Raw genomic sequence first — 23273 nt, forward strand, 5'->3', positions numbered from 1 at the left:
CAATAGTGACCATTAGTGACACAATTTTAGGTATTGATGAGGATTATTTACTAACATGGCCCCAAAGCATAAATATACACAAGGGGTATATTTACTAAAGTGCGGGCTTTTAAAAGTGGAGTTGTTGCCCATTAGCAACTAATCAGATTCTAGCTATTATCTTTTAGAAGGTGCTAGATACATAACTAGAATCTGATTGGTTGCTATGGGCAACATCTCCATTTCTAAAAAAAACCACTATAGTAAATATGCCCCTAAATCTCAGGCAACCAACCAACCATGGCCGGCCCAAGCCTAATTTGTTTAGTAAGCAAATGTAGTTTTTGGCACCCCTTAGTGGATTGAACAGTATTATACATAGATAAAGTTAAAGTACTATGGGGCATATTTATCAAGGTAGTTTTGCCACACATCAGTGCTCAGTATGTAATTATGATACAAATCAGTCCCACAATGCATATACCACACACTAGTGTCACAATACATAATATGTCACACATCAGTGCCCAAACACATAATTCTGCCACAATACACAATATGTGACACCCCCTTAGTGCCCCAAATACATAATTATGCCACACACTAGTGACACAATACATAATATGTCACATATCAGTGCCATAATACATACTTTTGCCACAATACACAATATGTGACACCCCTTAGTGCTTCAAATACATAATTATGCCACACACTAGTGCCACAATACATAATATGTCACACATCAGTGCCACAATTTGACACACATCAGTGCCCCAACACATATTTTTGCCACAAACACAATATGCAACACCCCTTAGTTCCCCAAATATATAATTATGCCACACATCAGTGCCACAATCCATAATTATGCCACACATCAGTGCCACAATATATAATTATGCCACACATCAGTGCCACAATACATAATTATGCCACACATCAGTGCCACAATACATAATTATCTTCATCAAACCATTAATTATACTATAACACATGTAAATACATCTGTTTACCTCTGGCCAGGGTGACGCAGAGGCAGACAGAGGCCATGGACTTGTGCCGGCTGTGGAGCCAAGATTCCAAAATGACAATGAAGGCAGAAAACAGGAATCTTCATGGAAAGCCTGGCATCGAAGATATTCCCCCAGTCTCTCAGTTCAGGATGTGCTGTGGTACAACCCTTCTCCAATTCAAACGACTCTTGTCTGGAGCTCAGCATGGCAGCCTTACTTAGCAACGTATCCAGCAAAATGGTAGGGTAACATCTTAATTTGTCCACAGCCAGTGCTGGAGCAGGGTGACACTGCGCCCAGTGCTGGCCCCGATCTCTGAACATGTGACATCATGATGTCCTGCCAAGGGGTCTATCAACACAAGGACGTGCAGCTCTTCCTGGAGTGTCCGCAGTTGTAGAGGCTGCAGGGTGCCTGTCCGGAGCATGCATTCTGGGCAGCTCTGCATCAGCTGTACTGGCTGCAGGGTGCGGCTCCACGCACTCTGCAAGCCAAATGCAGGGACAATGGGGCAGCGACAGTGTCGCCCCCAGGGCCAAGCGCCCAGGGCGACGACACTGTGCACACTCCCCTCCCTGCATCTCTGTCAACAGCAAATTAGACTGGACTATGGATGCAGTTGTATGATTGGTTGCCAGAGGTTTAGCAAGGCCATCTTTCATCTCTTTGGGGGAAATGTATAAAGCTTCTTCACCTGTCCACTTCTCCACTATTTAGAAGGTTTAACACATCTCCCCTTTGTCTGTTAATACCCACTCTTCTTTAATTACGGTTTGTTCTCAGTTGTATAGTCCTGGAACTGTATAAATGAAGGTTAATAAGCAAATTAAATAAATAATCTCTATTTAAAGAAATAAATGTTTCATGTCAATATTGTCCGCTAAGAATTTGAAACATTTTGAAACTATGCAATATTGAACAGAAAAAATTCCCTTAGCTAAAAAAGAAATTGATGTCTTGCAGGCAGTACAAAATTTTAGAATACAATGTTATGGTCTTGAAGGTCAATAATGAGAACTCACAAAAGGCGCATTACTAATAGGGAAGATTAGTTTGAATATTAACAATTAATGAATAATAACAGTTCTGTAGTTTTACTGATATTTAATTCCCTTTCATGTTCACTATTTTTTTTCCTTTTGTAATTAAATATTAAAATAACATTAAAAAAACGAATTACATTTTTAGATAAAAAAATATATGTCACATTTTTTCTATGAATCACAAAGTGTCCACTACTGATATTTCGAATTTTTCTGGAGCAAAGATGAAAGGAATAAAATAAAAAAAGTTGAATGACTCAAGAGTCCCGGTTACATTAATACTGGTTTAAAATACTTGTAGAAAAATGAATGTCTGAGTAGGGAAAGCGCTTTATTTTTTATAATGGAGTTTAAATTGACAATTTTTATAGAGATATTTTTATTTTTATGGTACATTTCAATCAATCATTTATTTATGCATTTGTTAAAGTCTACATTTTTTTTAGATTTTAGTAAAGATCCATGAAAAATATTATAATTATACTCAGTAACTGTATCTGTTAAACTACTGTATATACACATTTTGTGGCTCTTGAAAACTACAAATCTCTGTTCTGGATGTTGATTAAAATTGTATTTTGCATAAACTTATCTTTATTTCAAACTGTCTGCTTTCAGGTTGTATCATTAAGACAATATAGTACACCTATAAAAAAGCTATTAAAGTTTTAAAATTAGGGTTCAAGTTGAATTCTTTTTTCCACAAATATAATAACAAAATAGAAAATTATTGTTAGATACTGTATTCCATCTAATTAGAAAGAGGCATACAAATAAAATTATACATGGATACATGGAGATTATCATCAATTTGATGTACAGTATCTAGCCACAGCATTAATTTTGTATGTAGCCTAAAAATATATGATTCTACTAGCTAAAGTACCCGGCGCTGCCCGGGTTTACATTTTCAAGTTATTCAGTTAGGCAACCCATACCAATTGCCACCGCTCTGTGAAGTTTTCATCCAAATCAATCTAGTTGAAGGCCCAGTACAGGCTCCCCTGATCAAAGTTCTGCCCAGTGTACACCAACGGAGGTCTGACCGGGACCTAATCTTTAAGTTATTAAGTTAGGCATCCCAGACCAATTGCCAGGCATCTCAGACTAATTTCCACCCCTCTGTGAAGTTTCATCCAAATCCATCCAGTGGAAGACCCAAAACAGGCACCCCGGGTCAAAGTTTTGCCAAGTGTACACCAACGGGAGGTCCGAGTGGGTCGGACTTCTGGGATCCAATGTTACCACTCTGGGCAGTTTTTGTCCAAATCCATCCAGTGGAAGGCTTAAAACAGGCTCCCTGGGTCAAAGTTCTGCCCAGCGTACACCAACGGGAGGTCCGACCAGGACCTTAACCCCCCTGACACCTGGCCAGGATCCAACAGGACAACTTGATGAAGCTCTATTGAATTTACTGGACAAAATGCGTTGAGCTGTTCCTCTTGTTGGATGGTTCCAGGGAAATTTGTTGGCATACCGGGCATCCAGATTAGCTCAACTTTTGAAACATACATATATGTAAAGATATGCACTGAATAAATTTGTTTTTAAATACCACTTCAATTTGTGTTTTTTTTTTTCACAAGTTGCTGCTTCTATTGAGCATATGAATTTCAGGATACACTACGAGTGATTTTCAAAAAGCTGTAGTGGGCAAAAAATGCAAACTTTTTGCCTTTATATATGGCATGTGTGTTTCTAATTATTGTACTTCACTGCACACATAAGTCTTTTATTGCACTAGGAGGCACATTTTTTTTGTCTTTATTGATATATATATATGTCCAATGGCGGCACTCCGTAGAAAAGAGTACACAGATCACATAGCTATATAAAGCATATTATATATATATATATATATATATATATATATAAACGCAAACTGTCCTCACTCACGTTTAAGCCTGAATCCAATGCTGGGGTAGCTGACCCAAACAAGGTAAATACCTTGTCAAAGACAATCTCCAAACAAAATGAGGGTGCTCTCACCAGACTTCATAGATATCAAAAAGATTTGTTTTATTTACGTCATCTTAAAAATACAGCCATAGTACAGCCATCCATCGACGTTTCGGTCCCATGCTTGGACCTTTGTCAAGATGCAAGAACATACAACACTGAACATATAAATACACACACTAATTAAATAATTAATGCAATTACATTGATCAAACACCTCCCTCATAAAACACCTGCGTGGTACCTGTTACATGTATAATCAACAAACTGACAGGCTGTAAGGGGACTTAAATGATAAATCCAATGAGCACATCTAATAATACACATATTAAATAAACATCCAAAGCTAACCCACCGATTGTTGTATAATCTGGTCAGACACGGAGCTCCCGCGTGCGTTTCAAACCCTGCTCCTTCCTTCTCATGGAGCGCACACATCCTGGTTACCTGAGCGCTGTGACGCTGTAACCAGGAAGTGGGCATGAGCATGTGACTCACCCCGAGTCATACTGATTAACGCTAGCGACGATAGCTAGAAACGCCGCTGAATCATCTGACAAAATCACGCCCCCTTATTGCCATGGATATATATAAACAAAAAAACTTAATAGCTATGTTATAACACTGTGCAAACACATTAGTAAACTAATATGTGCCAAAATAGCACACATATTGAACAGACACAGATGGTAATAGGTCATATCTGCACACATCACATTATAGAACTACATGCAAATCTAATGGGCACAAAAAACCTTATTGGTGACACATAATCAAATGGTGTATATACAATAATATACCATGAATAGTCCATTCTAATATGAAAAAAGTGACAAAGATAAAATTAAAATAAACATGAAAAAATAACTGACACGCAACCTATAGCTTCTCCATTAAAAAAATTAATCAAATAAGGAAAAATGAAAAAATGATGAAAAAATGCTGGTGGTGCACCTCTCATAAAAATGTCACAAAAACATACTCAGATGGGCTGCTTCGTTAAGCCCCTTTGGGTGTATAGTATCAAGTTTATGAGTCCAGAACGCCTCTCTCTGTAGTAACAATTTACCACGGTCTCCTCCTCTGCTTGGTGGTGGCACCCAGTCAATGATTACACATTTAAGACTAGATAGTGGATGTTTCATTTCGCAGAAATGTCGGGCAACAGGTTTATCGGAAGTCCCATTAGTCAACGCAGATCGAATAGAGGACCTGACATTTGCAATACGCTCACGAAATGATCTTATGGTTTTGCCAATATAATATAATGAACCTGTGATTTGTCATCGGAAATTTTCTATCTGTCATAGAGTTACCTGCACTAATGAATATGTAGTATATGCTCTTATTTGCCCTTGTTCATTATATTATATTGGCAAAACCATAAGATAATTTCGTGAGCATATGGCAAATCACAGGTCCTCTATTCGATCTGCGTTGACTAATGGGACTTCCGATAAACCTGTTGCCCGACATTTCTGCGAAATGAAACATCCACTATCTAGTCTTAAATGTGTAATCATTGACTGGGTGCCACCACCAAGCAGAGGAGGAGACCGTGGTAAATTGTTACTACAGAGAGAGGCGTTCTGGACTCATAAACTTGATACTATACACCCAAAGGGGCTTAACGAAGCAGCCCATCTGAGTATGTTTTTGAGACATTTTTATGAGAGGTGCACCACCAGCATTTTTTCATCATTTTTTCATTTTTCATTATTTGATTAATTTTTTTAATGGAGAAGCTATAGGTTGCGTGTCAGTTATTTTTTCATGTTTATTTTAATTTTATCTTTGTCACTTTTTTCATATTAGAATGGACTATTCATGGTATATTATTGTATATACACCATTTGATTATGTGTCACCAATAAGGTTTTTTGTGCCCGTAAGATTTGCATGTAGTTCTATAATGTGATGTGTGCAGATATGACCTATTACCATCTGTGTCTGTTCAATATGTGTGCTATTTTGGCACATATTAGTTTACTAATGTGTTTGCACAGTGTTATAACAAAGGCCCTGATTCAGAGCCGCTCGTAAGCGGCCGCTCGTTCGTTCTGACCGATGTTAGCACATCTGTGCATGCGTACAGATTTTAATACGCATGCGCGAACCAGTCAGTGCGGCCGAAAATCGTTTGTTCGCTATATAGCGAATGCCTGCTATTTTGAGTGACAGAAGGAGGCGTATGTGGGTGGTAACAGGGGAAGGTGCTTGAAAACGGGGGTGTGGAATTATAACGCAGGCGTGCTTAAAGGTCAAAACGGGCGTTTTAAGGCAGTGCATAATTAATACAGCAGCGTCATTGACCACGTCACTTGTTTTTTTTTTACTCAGAACTGCTCGCAAAATAGCGGTTGAAAAAAACAGCCACAAGAATAGTGAGCAGTTCATACGCTGTTCGATGTACTCGATTAATCTAATAATTAGCGGACATGACGTATGGTGCGAGCGGCAAGGGGGCGTATTTTTCAAAATTACAACCGCAAGTTTTGCTCGCTCATTCAGACTTAGAGGCGTGAACAGACCGCAATTAGCGAACGGTTCATTTGAACGACCGCAAATAGTGAGCAGCTCTGAATGAGGGCCATAGTTATTAAGTTTTTTTGTTTATATATATCCATGGCAATAAGGGGGCGTGATTTTGTCAGATGATTCAGCGGCGTTTCTAGCTATCGTCGCTAGCGTTAATCAGTATGACTCGGGGTGAATCACATGCTCATGCCCACTTCCTGGTTACAGCGTCACAGCGCTCAGGTAACCAGGATGTGTGCGCTCCATGAGAAGGAAGGAGCAGGGTTTGAAACGCACGCGGGAGCTCCGTGTCTGACCAGATTATACAACAATCGGTGGGTTAGCTTTGGATGTTTATTTAATATGTGTATTATTAGATGTGCTCATTGGATTTATCATTTAAGTCCCCTTACAGCCTGTCAGTTTGTTGATTATACATGTAACAGGTACCACGCAGGTGTTTTATGAGGGAGGTGTTTGATCAATGTAATTGCATTAATTATGTAATTAGTGTGTGTATTTATATGTACAGTGTTGTATGTTCTTGCATCTTGACAAAGGTCCAAGCATGGGACGTCGATGGATGGCTGTACTATGGCTGTATTTTTAAGATGACGTAAATAAAACAAATCTTTTTGATATCTATGAAGTCTGGTGAGTGCACCCTCATTTTGTTAGGAGGTTATATATATATATATATATATATATATATACACTACTGTTCAAAAGTTTGGGGTCACCCAGACAATTTAGTGTTTTACATGAAAACTGACTTTTATTTATCAAATGAGTTGCAAAATGAATAGAACATATAGTCAAGACATTGGCAAGGTTAGAAATAATGATTTTTATTTGAAATAATAATTTTGTCTTTCAAACTTTGCTTTCGTCAAAGAATGCTCCTTTTGCAGCAATTACAGCATTGCAGACCTTTGGCATTCTAGCTGTTAATTTGTTGAGGTAATCTGAAGAGATTTCACCCCACACTTCCTGGAGCACCTCCCACAAGTTGGATTGGCTTGATGGGCACATCTTGCGTACCATACAGTCAAGCTGCTCCCACAACAGCTCAATGGTGTTGAGATCTGGTGACTGTGCTGGCCACTCCATTACAGACAGAATACCAGCTGCCTGCTTCTTCCCTAAATAGTTCTTGCATAATTTGGAGGTGTGCTTTGGGTCATTGTCCTTTTGGAGGAGGGAATTGGCTCCAATCAAGTGCTGTCCACAGGGTATGGCATGGCTTTGCAAAATGGAGTGTTAGCCTTTCTTCTTCAAAATCCCTTTTAACTAGTACAAATCTCCCATTTTACCAGCACCAAAGCAGCCCCAGACCATCACATTATCTCCACCATGCTTGACAGATGGCGTCAGGCACTCTTCCAGCATCTTTTCACTTGTTCTGCGTCTCACAAATGTTCTTTAGTGTCATCCAAACTCCTCAAACTTTGATTTGTCTGTCCATAACACTTTTTTCCAATCTTCCTCTGTCCAATGTCTGTGTTCTTTTGCCCATATTAATCCTTTCCTTTCATTGGCCAGTCCTAGATATGGCTTTTTCTTTGCCAATCTGCCTAGAAGGCCAGCATCCTGGAGTCGCCTCTTCACTGTAGACGTTGACACTGGCGTTTTGCGGGTACCATTTAATGAAGCTGCCAGTTGAGGACTTGTGAGGCATCTACTTCTCAAACTAGAGACTCTAATGTACTTGTCTTCTTGCACAGTTGTGCACCGGGGCCTCCCACTTCTTTTTCTACTCTGGTGAGAGCCTGTTTGTGCTGTTCTCTGAAGGGAGTAGTTCACATCGTTGTAGTAAATGTTCAGTTTCTTGCATGGAATAGCCCTCATTTCTAAGAACAAGAATAGACTGTCGAATTTCACATGAAAGTTCTCTTTTTCTGGCCATTTGGAGAGTATAAGTGAACCCACAAATGAGATGCTCCAGATACTCAACTAGCTCAAAGGAAGGCTGTACTAACATAATTGCACAAGGGTTTTCAAGGATTTTCTAATCATCCATTAGTCTTCTAACGTGCTAAGCAGACACAATGTACCATTAGAACTTTGGAGTGATGGTTGCTGGAAATGGGCCTCTATAAACCTATGTAGATATTCCTTTAAAAAACAGACACTTGCAGCTAGTATAGTAATTTACCACATTAACAATATATAGAGTGTATTTCTGATTAATTCAATGTTATCTTCATTGAAAAAAACAGTGCTTTTCTTTAAAAAATAAGGACATTTTTAGGTGACCCCAAACTTTTGAATGGTAGTGTGTGCATATATATATATATATATATATATATATACACACACACACTACCATTCAAAAGTTTGGGGTCACCTAAAAATTTCCTTATTTTATATATATATACATATAGAGAGAGAGAGAGAGAGAGAGAGAGGGAGTTGGGACAGAGCTGGGAGGGAGCAAGACAGAGTTGGGGGACAGAGCAGCAGGGGTGGAGCAATGGGCAGGGAGGTGGCCCAGTGGGGCAGAGCAGAGGCGGGACTGGCAGAGTAGTGGACAGAGAGGGGGCAGAGCAGGAGGTGGGATGGTGCAGAGGAGCAGCATACTGAGGTGACCCTACATATGATGGGTCCTTTTACTGGTGGTTCAAAAAATAAGATAATAAGACCTCTCTTTGCGTACATTTATTCAACTCGTACATATACCTATAAGTCAATAGTATGACCTTGGTATAGATTATTTTTCCACATACGTAGAATAAATCAATGTCAAGCCCTTGAAGCCAGGACATGATGGCTTGCCGAACTTTACCGTCGGTTGCGAATCACCTTCCATCCAGGAGCTTCTTAATCTAAAGAAATGGAAATCACTTGGTGTTAGGTCAGAGCTGGAGGGAGGATGGTTCAGTATCTCCCAATGGTAGTGCCATAACAACTCATGCATGCGGTTGGCTGAGTGATGCCTCGCATTATCGTACAGCAATATGACGCCTGTTTGAGGCAACTCAGGTTGTTTTCAATTAATTGCCCTCTGCAACTGGCTCAATGTGTCTCAACAGTGGACAGCTTTCACGGTATCTCCCTTGGTGAAGAAATCAACAAGACGTACACCCTTGTGGCCCCCAAGCACGGTTGCAATGACCTTTTTTGCTGATTGACTTGTTTTGAATTTCTTTGAAGGTGGGGATGATGCGTCTTTTCATGTCATGGATGCTTGCTTCGTCTCCATTGTCACATAATGCACCCAAATTTCATTTACATTAACAATATGCTGCAGAAACTGAACTCCTTCCTCATGATACCGCTTCAAGGGCATGAAAGACAATCCCATTCTATTGGTTTTGTGAACTTCTGTGAGTTGCTTCGGTACCCAACATGAACACTTTTTACTGTAACCCAGTTGCTTATGAATGATGTTGTGCACAGCACCCACTGAGATGCTCAGTTCATCAGCAATATCACTAACTTGAATGCGTCTGTCCTCCTGAGTCAGATCTACAATGCAGCACAAATTGTCATGTATGTGGATGAGCTTAGCCAGCCGGATCACTGCTCATCTTGGACGTCTGTCCTGCCGTTATCAAGGGCAGTGCACCAAACCCAAACCTGTTTCCGTGACATGACGTTATCACCGTACACCTTGACAAGTTAGATGATGAATTTCAGCTGCAGATGTGCCATTTAGATGCAGAAATCAGATCACACTACGCTCCTCGATGTTTGACCATGTTTCCGCCAGCCCCCGCCATCTAACAACTGGTGTTGGGACAGTAGGGCTGATATGAGGCACAGTCTAATGGCTGTGAGGGGAAGCAGTGGTCTACCTGCTCTGGAATAAAGACCCGAGAGAGGTCTGTAGTTCATAAAGGAAGCTTAAGGTGGAAATACCCCCTAGGACATAAGTAGTCTTCTGTGAGGATACTTATTTCTGCAGCACATCCTTCTATAAAAATGAATACTTTACCAAACAATAGAGACATTTTCAACTAGATAATAAATGTATTTTTCTTGCTCTAAAACTTCTCACTTACTTAGCTGCTGAATCATTCAGAAGGCCTGCACCTTGTACAAGACAGTGGAACAATATATAAAATAAGGATTTATGAGAGTTTTTGAGGCATGAGACACCTACAGAATAGTGAGTGCTGTGCTGAGTGGTGAAGACAAGCTTTTATATGAAGCGTTCACCAACAACACAGTTTCCTAGTTGCCCAGGGAAATAAGGGATAAACAAAACAATAAAGAACTGTGTAACCATTTTTTTTGTTAGATTTAAAACCTATAACAATATCCTTAAAGTAAACTTATACTGTATGTTACTCTTTTCAAGCCTAAATTATTGTACCCCTTGAGAATGATGACATTTTGTTTCTTCCAGCTTCTCTCCTCCCTGTAATCTATTTCTCTATCATTCCATAATAGCTTATCTCCACTGTTTACATCCACTTTTCATAATCTATTTCTACTACATCATCGAGGCCCATTAGCTTTTCTCTCTTATTTGGTCTCTTATCATCTCAGGTATCCCTTAAAGGGGAATTTACCTTCGGACGACTTTAATTTATTGGCGTGCACATGTCCAGCTTTTACTAATTGCATGGCTTTATCTTTTTAGCCTCTAGATGTAGTTTTTGTTTATCATGAAGCAGAGTTATTTATATTCATTGCCTAGGGATAAGACACAGCTCTGGTGTGCTCTATGCATTGAATATAATTGTATCTAGAAAGCAGCTTTGTTTCATTTCTCAGAGCAGTGAATAAAATATAATTTCTGCTTGAATACAGAAGCATAAGGCTATCAGTCACTGAACCAAACTAGAAATAAAGAGTAATATGGGTTGTCAAGTCACAATAAAGGCAAATAAACTCAAGTCATTTAGTGGTGAGCCCCTCCCCCGGCCTTAAAAAAAATTGCTTATTTTGTCCAGTGTCATTCTATTATGTGCGCTTCAATGGCTGCTTCACCTGGATCCTCCATATGTAGGATGATTAAGTCTTGCAAATGATGACCCAATATGGCTGCCACACCCTTTGAATTATCTCCATAATCTCATGCAAAGCTAAACCTCTTTATTAAATCCATAGTTTTTGTACTATATTATGTTCATACTATATGTTATGAGCATTCAGTCCTATCAGAGAAAGAGCACTATATAAACAAAATTATATTATATATTAAGTACAAGGTGGCCTGTATCAAAATAAGCATATCTACTGGGCGCAATACAGTCAGAAGAACAAGCATGAGGTGCTATAGGTTGGCATTCAGCGGTCTAGTTACACAGGTCAATAATGACAGGAAGCTTCCTGTAGTCCGAAGTTTTGGGTCTTTAATGACCCATCCTCAGGGAACAACCTGAGTATGAGTCATTAAATAACCAAAATGTTGGACTATAGGAAGCCTCCTGTAATTATTGCTCTGTGTTACTACTCCGCTGAGTTCTGGCTACTGAAAGCCCTCAGTTTTGTAGGGATAGAGTAGAATAGAATGTACTGATCTTGGAGGAGGCAGTAAGCTGGGGCTGTCTCATTATGATAGGATGTGTATGGGGGAAGCTGGAAGCTACAGACTGAGAGTTAGATTGTGGAAGGTACAGGGTCCACCAACAGCACAGAGTAATCATGTGAGGCTCCTGCCTACTTGGTGTGATAATTATAACAACCTGTATATCTCTATAGCTAACAAAAGGTTGTAGCCTCAATGTTTATCATACCTCTAAAAAATGGCACTTTATCTTCACCTTATGATATCAAGAAATTTTTAAGGCCTCAGGGGCTTTTGACCATGCTGATGTATCTTGCCCTTCTGATCAACATTATAATATGAAGTGAACCTACTCAAATCAAGTATCTAACTTGCCATGAGTTGCAAAGGCAAAAATAATTGTAATTCTGTATTGCTCTGGTCCTGGGACAGCTGCTTCCAAAACAGCTGCCTCAGCAATCCCTAAAATACACATACTAATTAGTAGGGGAAAATGTTTACACTGCTGGGTGTTAGTTCGCACAATGAGTGTTGGAGGAAGTGGAGGGATACAAATAGAGACCTCTTTGCTATCCAGCATTTCTTCTCATTGGAAGGATCGGGGCTCAGTGGGCAGGGGTCTAAAGTCATCTGATAGCAGGGACATGCAGTCAGGGTAGGCACAGCCTCCCCTGTCATACTAACATCATACTCCATGTCATACTCCAGAGTTTTGATATAAAAACTATGTTTTTTTTATACATGTGTGCCTCCCCAGCCATTGATCCCACCACAAATCATTGTCTGATAGTGTTAGTTTTCACAGTCAAGGTGCCAGCTGATATGTCTGGTGTTGCAGGGTTTTATTCCTGACCCCTTCCTTCTGTCTCTCTCTCTCTCTTAGTACTTATGATTTATGGTCAACTGTGTGGGCAGCGAGGCAGCTGGTAAACATGCTGTCATGATGATGGGCCAATTATTATGTGGAGGCCTGGAGCTGTAGCTCCATCCACTCCATTGTTAATCTGGCACCATTGGTGGCACAGGGAGTTCAGCTTCGGCACTCTGTCCTCTGCCGGGTCATGGATTACCCAATCCCCCCTTTCACACTGGGTCATAGACTACTCACCTGGGCACCCAAGTGAGTCCAGGTGAGCAGAGTATTTCCCGGAGGGAGGTGGGACAGGGTAGACCATGGCCTGGTGGAGAGGGGTTTCTGATGTGGCACCCCCTGTTCCGGCTTTTGCATATGCCTACTGTATGTCTGGCTCTGTGTGTTGAATAGAGCACTAAACGATACTTCTCTGGGATATAAAGAGAAAGCTGCATCATTTTTTGTTTAAAGTAAACAACATATACTTTGAGTAAAATGTTAAAAGTTTTTCCCGATGAAGCAAACGCAATGCAAAAAGGCAAAAAAAGGCTTTGGTCTCCCGGGGGCGATTCAACTGAGCGCAATGTTGAAAAGACCTGGGATGGAGTTCCCAACGCTATTTAATTGACCGCGCTGTTAAGCCTGACTAGAACCACTTAAGTCAGAGAATGTCGCTTACTGCACCTTAATCTGACTATTTAGTCACGATAACCAGCATTCTCCAAAATAAGTGTCAGCCGCGAGGCTGTTAGCACCTTGCTAAGCCGGAAAACTGCATCTCTTGCAGCACTTGAGTCGGATTTCTGCTCGCACCTCAGGGGTGTGTGAGCAGAATCCTTTTGTCATCAGGGGCACCGAAAGGGGGGAGGGGGTGGGTACTCCCCTCCCTTTCTCCGTCCCTCACAGCAACCCAGCATGTGCTGAGCTGCAGTGGGAGACTGCTCGTGGCTGCTGAGTTCGTGGCTGCTGAGCAGTCTCCTATGCCTGTGGTAGGGAGCAATCACACTGATCGCACCCCCCTGGCTTTGTGCCGGGCTGAGGGGCTCACAGCGCTCCCTCCCAAGCGCGCAGGCATGTGTTTTGGGGTTTCTTTGCTCAAGGGGGTGTGGCCGCACCTCCCGCGGTTAGGACACATCCCCTTCACCTGGGCCGGGCAGGGCTCTCTACACCCCTGTTTGTCGTACTTAACAGCGCGGTCAATTGAATAGCTCTGGGAACTCCGTCCCGAGGCTACTCAGCATCACGCTGAATTGAAATTGCTCCCCTGGTTTGCACATTTGGGATATACCTCAAAGTCTATATGTCTAACCCTGCATATAAAAAACTTAGGCCCTGAGTCAGAGCCGGACGCTCTGACCAGAGCGCTCGCTCTGAATCAGGGCCCACCTCCATAATTATGGAGCGTCCTCCTGGACGCTCGTATAGCTGTGGGTCACCACCCACAGCATATACGAGCGTGCAGGATGATGGTCGCGATGGTCTTGACCATCGCGACCATAGCCGCTGCGAGCCGAAGCCTGCGGTTGAGTTTCTCAACCGCAAGGCCCGGAGTGATTTTGGCTCTATCAGAGCCAAAATCACTCCCACTGACATCACTAGTGATGTCAGTGGGGCCGGCTTCTGACGGTAGGCGTTCCCTTGGGAGCGCCCCTGTCTGGGAGGCACGCCCCCGGCACGCCCACCAAAGGGGGCGTGCTGTCAATCAACATCGACAGCACGCCCCTTTGATCAGACACAACGAGCGAAGGAAAGTCCTTCGCTCGTCGCGTTTCGCGCATGCGCACGACGGAGCTCCCTCCGTCGTGCGCGTGCGCAGTGCAGACCATCGACCCACTTGCGAGCGGACAGCCGCTCGCGAGTGGGTCTGAATCAGGTCCTTAGTTTACTATTTTTATTGGAGTTCACCTTTAATGAAGCATTAGAGAATTTGCAGATACAATACAAAATTCAATACAATCACAGTACAAGTGTATAATTTGTCATTTTATTGTTCTAGGAAAATCATAAAACTTGTAGTTGTAGATTTAATAGTGGCAATAAATAACATAAACAAATAAAAATAAATAAATGAACACAATAAACTGTCCATTGCAGCTTGACATTTACCAACCTAACACTGTTCCACAGGGGAATGCATAATAGGCACATCATATTATCTAAACGACTTGTTAACTTTAAGACTTTAGTCACATCTGCAAGTGCAAAACATTCCATCCTTCACAATCTGTATAAGAGCTTATTGTTCCTCTGCAGCAATTCTGCTGGGTGTTTATATTGTTGGATTAAACAAGCACTTGTTGTCTAGACCCGGCTTCCTCAGTCTAATTACAGATGCTTCCCTCATGAACCTGTTCTACATTCTGCATGATGAACGCATCCACGATACTTATGTCTGCTGTGATCTGTTTATAGTTACAAGAACTGCCTATTGTTCTGGAATTGTTTCAAGCATCTATTTTAGCTGCTCTGTCGATTTAGAATACTTACGTACTCTTGTGCAGTGGTTTATGCTACAGAAGTAGGAAGCACTACAGTGTTTAAGGGGAAAATAGATAATTAGCCTTCCCAATGTTCTAGGGTTATGCAGCCATTATGGCAACGTACACTGTGGTGACATTCATAATGTTGACAGTTATGATTCCGACATGGTTAAAACGGCGACATATGTAAAATGTCGACATGGCCAAAAATATCGACATGCCGACAGAGTGAACCTGATGACATTAGCATTAGTGTTAGGGATACCTCAGTAATGCAAGGTTGACATTATGACCATGTTGACATTTCACCAGTGTCGGCACGCTGAATGATGAACATGTCAATATGTATGTTGGCATACTTAAGTCACTGTTGACATAATATACCAAAAATGACTATGGGCATAATTCTGAGTGGCACGTAACGTGGTCAAGCAGTCGCATTTCTGGATGCCTCTAACGATCGGAAGTCCTCCCATATTCTGATTTCAATTACATCTACATGACTGCACCACCCCAGCCGCGAGAAAAGCCGCCATGACTAGTAATAGCACCTACATAGCCCATGCTTGGAGAAGAGGATGCAACTGAATATGGTGGGCACACTCTATATGCACAACTTAGAATGTCATAACCTTGACTACACGCTGAAGACATACCCAGAGAACGCTTCTCTAACATGAGACAGTGCACCTATTCTGTACTTAACAAAGAACTCTCTCGAACTCTCCTCCTCCACCCATTTCCTCCCATTGTCCAGTGTGAATTCCGCTCTCTGACAACCTCTTAGGGGCCCATTTATCAACGATTTGTATCATATGCAACAAGTGAAAAACTCGTTGTGTATGATAATGGTGCTCCAGCCAATCAGCTCCTAGCTGCCATCTGTTTGAAAAAAATGACTGTTGGGAGTTGATTGGCTTGAGCACCATATATCATATGCAACGAGTTTTAAAGCTCCTTGGGTACGATACAACTTGTTGATAAATGGGTCCTTTAGTGCCTGTGACTCTACCTCAGCTGCTTTGCACTTCGAAACTGAGAAGCAAAACAGTCACTAGGTTAAACACTGCTACATAATTTAATGAGGAGATTCAATGTGAGGAAATATAGTGCTAATTCAATAATATTTAATTTAGTATAGCATATTATATACATGTTGCTCAAAATGACATAAACCACTGTTCACTGAAAAAAATCCCTAAGGCAGTGGTTCCCAAACTTTTTAAAATCACGGCACACTGGAGCATCAGCATTTTTCCCAAGGCACCCCTGGACAAAAAGTTTCTTATTGAGGAATTTTGCAAAAATTAAATGAAGTAAATTGTGCTTACAGTATGTCACCCTTCAGTTATGTGGTGGTTGACAGGGCTGCACTTCTTTTTGTCCACATATGTTTTGATTGGCAGCCATTAGCACTGGTTTTACCTAAATCACTGAGTAAAATAATTTTATTTCGTACTGGACCACCAACTCAAGGCATGCTCTGAGGCACCCCAGGGTGCCGCGGCACCCAGTTTGGGAACCACTGCCCTAAGGGCTAAATTTACTAAATAGCAGAATTTGCCAGCTGCTGCTTCTCATCTTGTTTGACCCTGAAATTTAAAATGACAATAATAATAATGGTATTTGATAGTATTTCCATTTTATATTTCGGGATCAAAGCCACTGAGAGATGGCATGTTGCATAGGCTTTTAATCTAGCCTTAAGTCTCAAACAATCTTAATAATAGAATATTAGAACCAATACATGTGCTTGTGTGCTTATAGAATATTATTATTATTATTATTATTATTATTATTATTATAATACACTATAAAATTAAGGAGCAGGCCAAGTGCTTTATATAGGTCATAAGGAGAATTCCCATATGCTTCTTGCCAGTAGCAGAACCAGCAAGTGGCTGACTGAGGTGCAAAAATGTACTTTGGGCCCAGACTCCCACACTAAAGGCGATTAGTACCTTGTTGCAATGAGTGCCTGTGGATGTGCAACATCACTGTAGTACTGCCCACTACAGTACAGGCCTGATCTTCTGGAAGGAACGGAGCAGAACAGAGAGTGGCAGGGTAAAGGGGAAGAAGGGGATGGGTCTGATCCTCTGGATGGGAGAGAGCAGAATAGAGGATGACAGGGTAGAGGAGGAGGGGGCTTGCCTAGTCCTGCAGAAGGGAGGGAGTACTTGGAACAGTAAAGCTGCAACACATGGGTGGCTGGTCCTAGAGGACAGTCAGTCACCACAAAAAAGATCAGAGGAGGAGAGGAGGTGGACGCAGCAGCGATTGGATCTGCTGGCACTGTCTAAAGGATTAAAGTGTCAGTAGTGACGATGCCAGCCGGCATACTATAATGAGTCACTCATAAATAGTACTGCTAATGTTGCTGGCTGTGGGCTATTAAATTGGTGTGGGCACCAGTATTTCCGCTTCTGCTTCTTGCTTTATAATAGTGTCAGAGAAGGGTGGTTTATCTCCCAGTGCAGAGAGGAAAAACAATAGGAAGTACCAAGCTCACTGTGACAGAGTGGGTCTCCCCCACATTCTGAGGAAAGGGTTAACCTCCCTGTAGCCAGGGAGAACCACACCCTTACCTCAAATAAGACCAGCTAAGGTATAAAACCTGGTAAGTTTAGTCAGTGGAAATGTGAGGAAGAGGTTGCACCTTTAGCAGCTCTCTCTATGCTGGACTATCTGAACCATGACTGTGCTGGGAATACTCTGCTCATTTGAACTGCTGTCTCATGCAAGCTGAATTATTACATGCCTTATGTAAGAAATCATTACACTGACTCTGCCTTTACATAAAAAGATAATAAAAAGATTAATTGTTTGTATCATCTCTGTCTCCCATTGGTCATCTGAACTTACCCGCTACAATTTGGTGTTAGAAGTGGGATAAAGTGGGTCCTGTGCCAGGGAACCTAAAGAGACCACCATTTTGCAACAAATGTCGGACTTCTTTAAACAGCAGCAAACTATAGAAACTGCTCCAGTACTCCCCAAAATACAGGTCTCAGATGATGTGGAGGCCTTTCTTACCACTTTTGAAATGGTTGCTACCTTGAATGCATGGCCCAAAAATTCCTGGGCCATACGGATTGCTCTGCTAATGGGGGAACCCATGTTGCATACGCCACCCTCTCCCTGGAAATTGTAAACTATATGACCGAGTGAAGACTGCCATAGCAGATTGGTTTGGCCTCTATCCAGAAGCATACAGGTGCAAATTCAGGTCTGTGTCCTATGATCCTGATGGAAGGCCAGTTAAATAGCTGCAGATGGACATACATAATTCTGCCCGGCTGGTAAAGTTGGTCACTCTCAAGCAGTTTGTTGCACTTCTGAATGCCAAAGTTGCTCATGTGGTCCAGCTGCATCAAGTTGAGAATTTCAGAAAACAGGTTCTGGTTTTAGCCCATGCAGTTCCTTTTGATGGTCATTTGGGATGAGATAGTGGAGAGAATAACCTCCCTGTTCTATAGGCCAGGTGTTTATGCTGAGGTCTCACATTTCTGTTCCGCTTGTTCAGTGTGTCAAAAGACAACAGTAAACCGACTGACTCCTGCTCCGCTGATCCATCTCCAAATTGTAGGGGTCCCCTTTGAAAAAATAGGGGTTGATTTAGTGGGTCCGATTGAACCACCATCTAAAGGCTATAAATTAATTTTAGTTGTGGTTGACTATGCCACCCGTTATTCGAAGGCATTTCCCTTAAGGGTCGCTACAGCCAAACAGGGAGCGACTAAGTTATTAGAGCTGTTTTCCAGGGTTGGGTAACCTAAAGAAATTCTTACTGACCAAAGGAACAAACTTTATGTCAAAGTAATGCAGAAGGTGTTGAAGTTGTTGAAAATTAAATCTGTCAGAACCTCAGTATATCATCCCCAAACGGATGGCATAGTCGAAAGATTCAACCGTACACTAAAGTCTATGTTAAAGAAGTGTATAGAGAAAAAAAAAGTGGGATGAGGTTCTACCCTATTTGTTATGTGCAATCAGAGAAGTGCCCCAGGCTTCTACTGTCTTTGCCCCTTTTGAGCTTCTTTATAGGAGGAAGGCATATGGTGTTCTCGCCCTTCCACGGGAAGCATGGGAAGAACAACCAATAGAGGGCAAAAGCATCCTTCAATATGTGGTCCAGATGCATAATCGCATGGACCTACTAGGTCAATTAGCCTGGGAAAATGTGGTAAATGCACAGGAAGCTCAAAAACCTCTATAACCATAATACCTGAACTTGAGTTTTATCACCTGGGGATAAACTCCTTTTTGTTGTTACCTACTCAGGGAAGTAAATTACTAGCAAAGTGGCAAGAGCCATTTGAAGTAATTATAAAGGTTGGCAAAGTAAATTATGAAGTACCTCAACCTGACTCCAATAGAGGTAGGCAGATTTATCATGTTAACCTGTTGAAAGCATGGAAGGATCAAGAGATGTTTATTGTAGACCCTGGTAATGGCCATAGTGACCTTGGTCCACAGATTCCTTTAGTCTGATGGGGTCTCTCCACCCCTTGAACCTTTGATTTCAAACAAGCTGAAGCCTCCTTTGGGGAACTATGTTAATGAATTCTCAGATGTTTTTTCTGATAAACCAGGGAGGACCAATTTAATCTTACATGACATTGTAACCCCACCTGGAGTAGTAGTTCGACAAATACCCTATAGGCTTCCAAGGGAAAAGCAAGCACAGGTAATCAAGGATATAGAAAGAAATTTTAAATTTAGGGGTAATTGAGAAGTTGTCTAGCAACTAGTGTAGCCCTATTGTCTGAAACCAGATGGTTCTTCTAGATTCTGCAAAGACTTCCGCAAAGTTAATGCAGTGTCCAAATTTGATGCCTACCCAATGCCAAGGGTTGATGACCTGCTTGGTAGGTTAGGTTTAGCCAGATATTTTTCTACCCTTGATCTTACGAAGGGATATTGGCAATTTGAGCTGACGGAGGAAGCTAGGAAGAAAACAGCTTGACCTTGATTTGAGGGTGGGGAATGGGTGGTGACTTTACCCTAGTAGGGAGGCATGTCACCGCTGTTTTGTGGGAGTACCAGGGTCTGCCTCTTCCAGCTCAGATTCCCTGGCTGCAGCAGAGGAGTTTCCTCACCCTTTCTGAGCCAGCTTAGACTTACTCAGATGGGTGCTGCATCTTGGAACGCAGCACTCGGATCTGTGATGCTGACAGAAGCAGGGGCATATTTATAATGGGTGCAAGGTGTGTGGTGTACACAGGCTCCTGGGTCCTGGGGGCCCACGCAATGCACACCCTGCACCCAATATGATATAGAGAGTAGAGATGTCCCGGGAAAACGGCATGGGCACCATGTTCCCGGAGACCTGCGCATGCGCAGTAGACTCTGGCACAATGCCAGAGTCTACTGCTTTGCCAGAGAGGAGGGGGCCCGATCGGAGCCTGCACACGTGCCCCCCTCCTCTCTTAAAGCTTCTTTGGACAGAATGTATGTTTTTTTGTCATATGCCCTTTGCAAAATATACGAGCAGCGATGATATTAGTGTGAAACTCTGAAACAGACCCAATGTTTTCTTCTCTGAAGCTATAGACAGGTCAGTTGAATGTTATGCAGCCGAATGTATGGAAGTCCACCTGCAGCGTTCTGTTTACTATATATTATTTTATGTAATTAACTTTTTGATGTTCTGAGCAGGATTCCATGCATTGCTTGTATTTGAAAAGTGCACCTTAAATTCATTGTACTGTGGACACTGGGCCCGATTCAGTTGCGGATGCAGCTCAGTTGTTTTACGCAGATTCCCGATGTTCTGGATTATTTCTCCCAGGTCGGCTGCAGACTGTTAGTGATTGACAGTCTGCTGCCGTTTCAGGGCGGGGATAGGGCATGATGACCTCCGTTCCCATTGGCTGATGGAGATTTCAAGGCATCCTTTCAGCATCAGCGGCAGCCAGCTTGCGTAACCCCATGGGTCACTGATGCTTCCTGCTGCATTATCATATAAGAGCTATCGCAGCTGCTACCATGTAAGCAGCTATAATAGCTACTGCCTCCGCAGCTGATTCAGGCCCAATATACGTAAGTTCTTTTCCCAGTGGTTTGTATTACTCACCCTAGTCCAATTTGATGACAAATATTATTAGAAATGTCCTCAGTCCAGAGATCTGAGCATGCCGTATACCATTCAGTCTGAATGTTGAACTGAACAAATCCACTGGAATTACTGTTGGAAAGTTGTACTAGAACAATAAAAACACATATAGCTGACAGTTACTGATGTGCACAGAATAATGATTATTTCCTACAGAGCTATGACAGGTATTTTAGGAAATATTTTCCAACTAAAATAAAAAATTACAATGGAAATTTCCCACCTGTAATGGGGTCCCTGGTGTCTGGGGATTTCCAGCAAATTCGCCATTTATTTGACTTTAAGTTACTGTACATTCAGATTATTTACTAAACTGCTTACTGTACTATTATATTTTTTCTACAAAAAAGGTAATTTCTTTCATTTAAGTGACGTTTGCACCACTGTAATGACTGTAAGTAGGTAAAACAGCTATGCATGTGTGATTTTGGCCATGCTCACTGCCCTCTATGGATTTTTTTGTATGTTTTGGACCAGGGACGGTTTAAGAGAGGAGGGTGTCTATGTGGAGGCTTTACGTGGCCCCCTCCACTATGCTGTGCAGTAGACTCAGGTGCCTGTGCCATGTTCCCAGTGACTTCTCCACTGCGTATACGCAAATCTCTGGGAAAATAGCTGCTGCTCCTTTTTTCCAGTGATTTCTGCTGCAGTGCCAAGGTGGGACTATAGAGAGGTGGGTATGATTATATACTCACCCATTATATCGCCGTTATAGATACACCAGTGGTTTGGAGTCACTGGTCCTATTTTTATTTGTATACTGTACAGCACAGGTTCTCCAACTCGGTCCTCAGGACCCCAGACAGTGCATGTTTTCCAGGTCTCCTCACAGAATCACAAGTGAAATAATTAGCTTCACCTCTGGATCTTTTAAAATGTGTCAGTGAGTAATGACTACACCTGTGCACCTGTTAGGTGACCTGGAAAACATGAAATGTGTGGGGTCCTGAGGACCGAGTTTGAGAACCACTGCTGTACAGTATATCACCCATCTTCTTCCCTATCAGTAAGGCTTATTTACAAACAACAAAAACTGTGAAACCGAACTGCCTTCTCGAGGTGCATGCCTAGTTGCGCGGGTTCGGTATGAAATGTCAACAATCAAAATCTAGTCTACAACATGTCGAAAGGGACTCCATGATGACAGAATAGATGTTGACATGTTCATAGTGTTGACATGCATGATGTAGAATTGGAACATGTTGACACTGCCATGAAGTTGACATTAAATTGACGGCACCTCACCCTAACCCTGAGATTTGAATCGTCAACATTATGACTATATAGACATGTCATATGTCAACATATTGACCATGTTGCAACATGGTGAAGGTGTTGACATGTACAGTAGCATATCAACATTTTAACCATGACGACATCTTAAAATTCTATATTGTGCTTTGTAAATATTCACTGTATACAATTGAAAACAGTACAAAGTCATTGAATAGTCAAACCCACTTTCACTTTGTTACTAACCTCTTCATTAATTTACAAAAAATTGTTCTCTGTTTAACCTAACCAGGGACATACAGTCAGGGTAGGCAGGGGAGGCAGAGCCTCCCCTGTCATACTCCATCCTCTATCATATTCCCTGTCATGCTCCAGAGTTTTGATATAAAAACTGTGTTTTTAATACGTGTGTCTTCCCAGCCATTGACCCCACCGCACGTCACTGAGCCTAACTTATGCCTTAAATGGATCATAGAAATGATGGGAGCAACGTTAGTGCTGCAGATGAAGGGCAGGGATCAAGGAGCAAGAAGCTGGGTGCCAGGTGCATCCTTAGGACATGCCAAGTGGCTCTCTAAGATGCAAGGTGTCCTTTCCAGACACTTTAAAGCACCCCA

General features: G+C 41.8%; 1 protein-coding gene across 1 annotated transcript in view; it reads right to left on the minus strand.

The window, feature by feature from the left end:
- Window positions 1-23273, minus strand: part of TMPRSS15 (transmembrane serine protease 15) — a 441506-nt gene that overhangs the window by 112677 nt on the left and 305556 nt on the right. The window contains exon 20 of the mRNA XM_088481702.1: window positions 21385-21511. Coding sequence (XP_088337828.1) covers window positions 21385-21511 — 127 coding nt within the window. The remainder of the gene's footprint in view (window positions 1-21384; window positions 21512-23273) is intronic.

The sequence above is a fragment of the Taudactylus pleione genome, unplaced genomic scaffold, assembly GCF_031769625.1.
Source record: "Taudactylus pleione unplaced genomic scaffold, aTauple2 ptg000276l, whole genome shotgun sequence".
NCBI classification, from domain to species: Eukaryota; Metazoa; Chordata; class Amphibia; order Anura; family Myobatrachidae; genus Taudactylus; species Taudactylus pleione.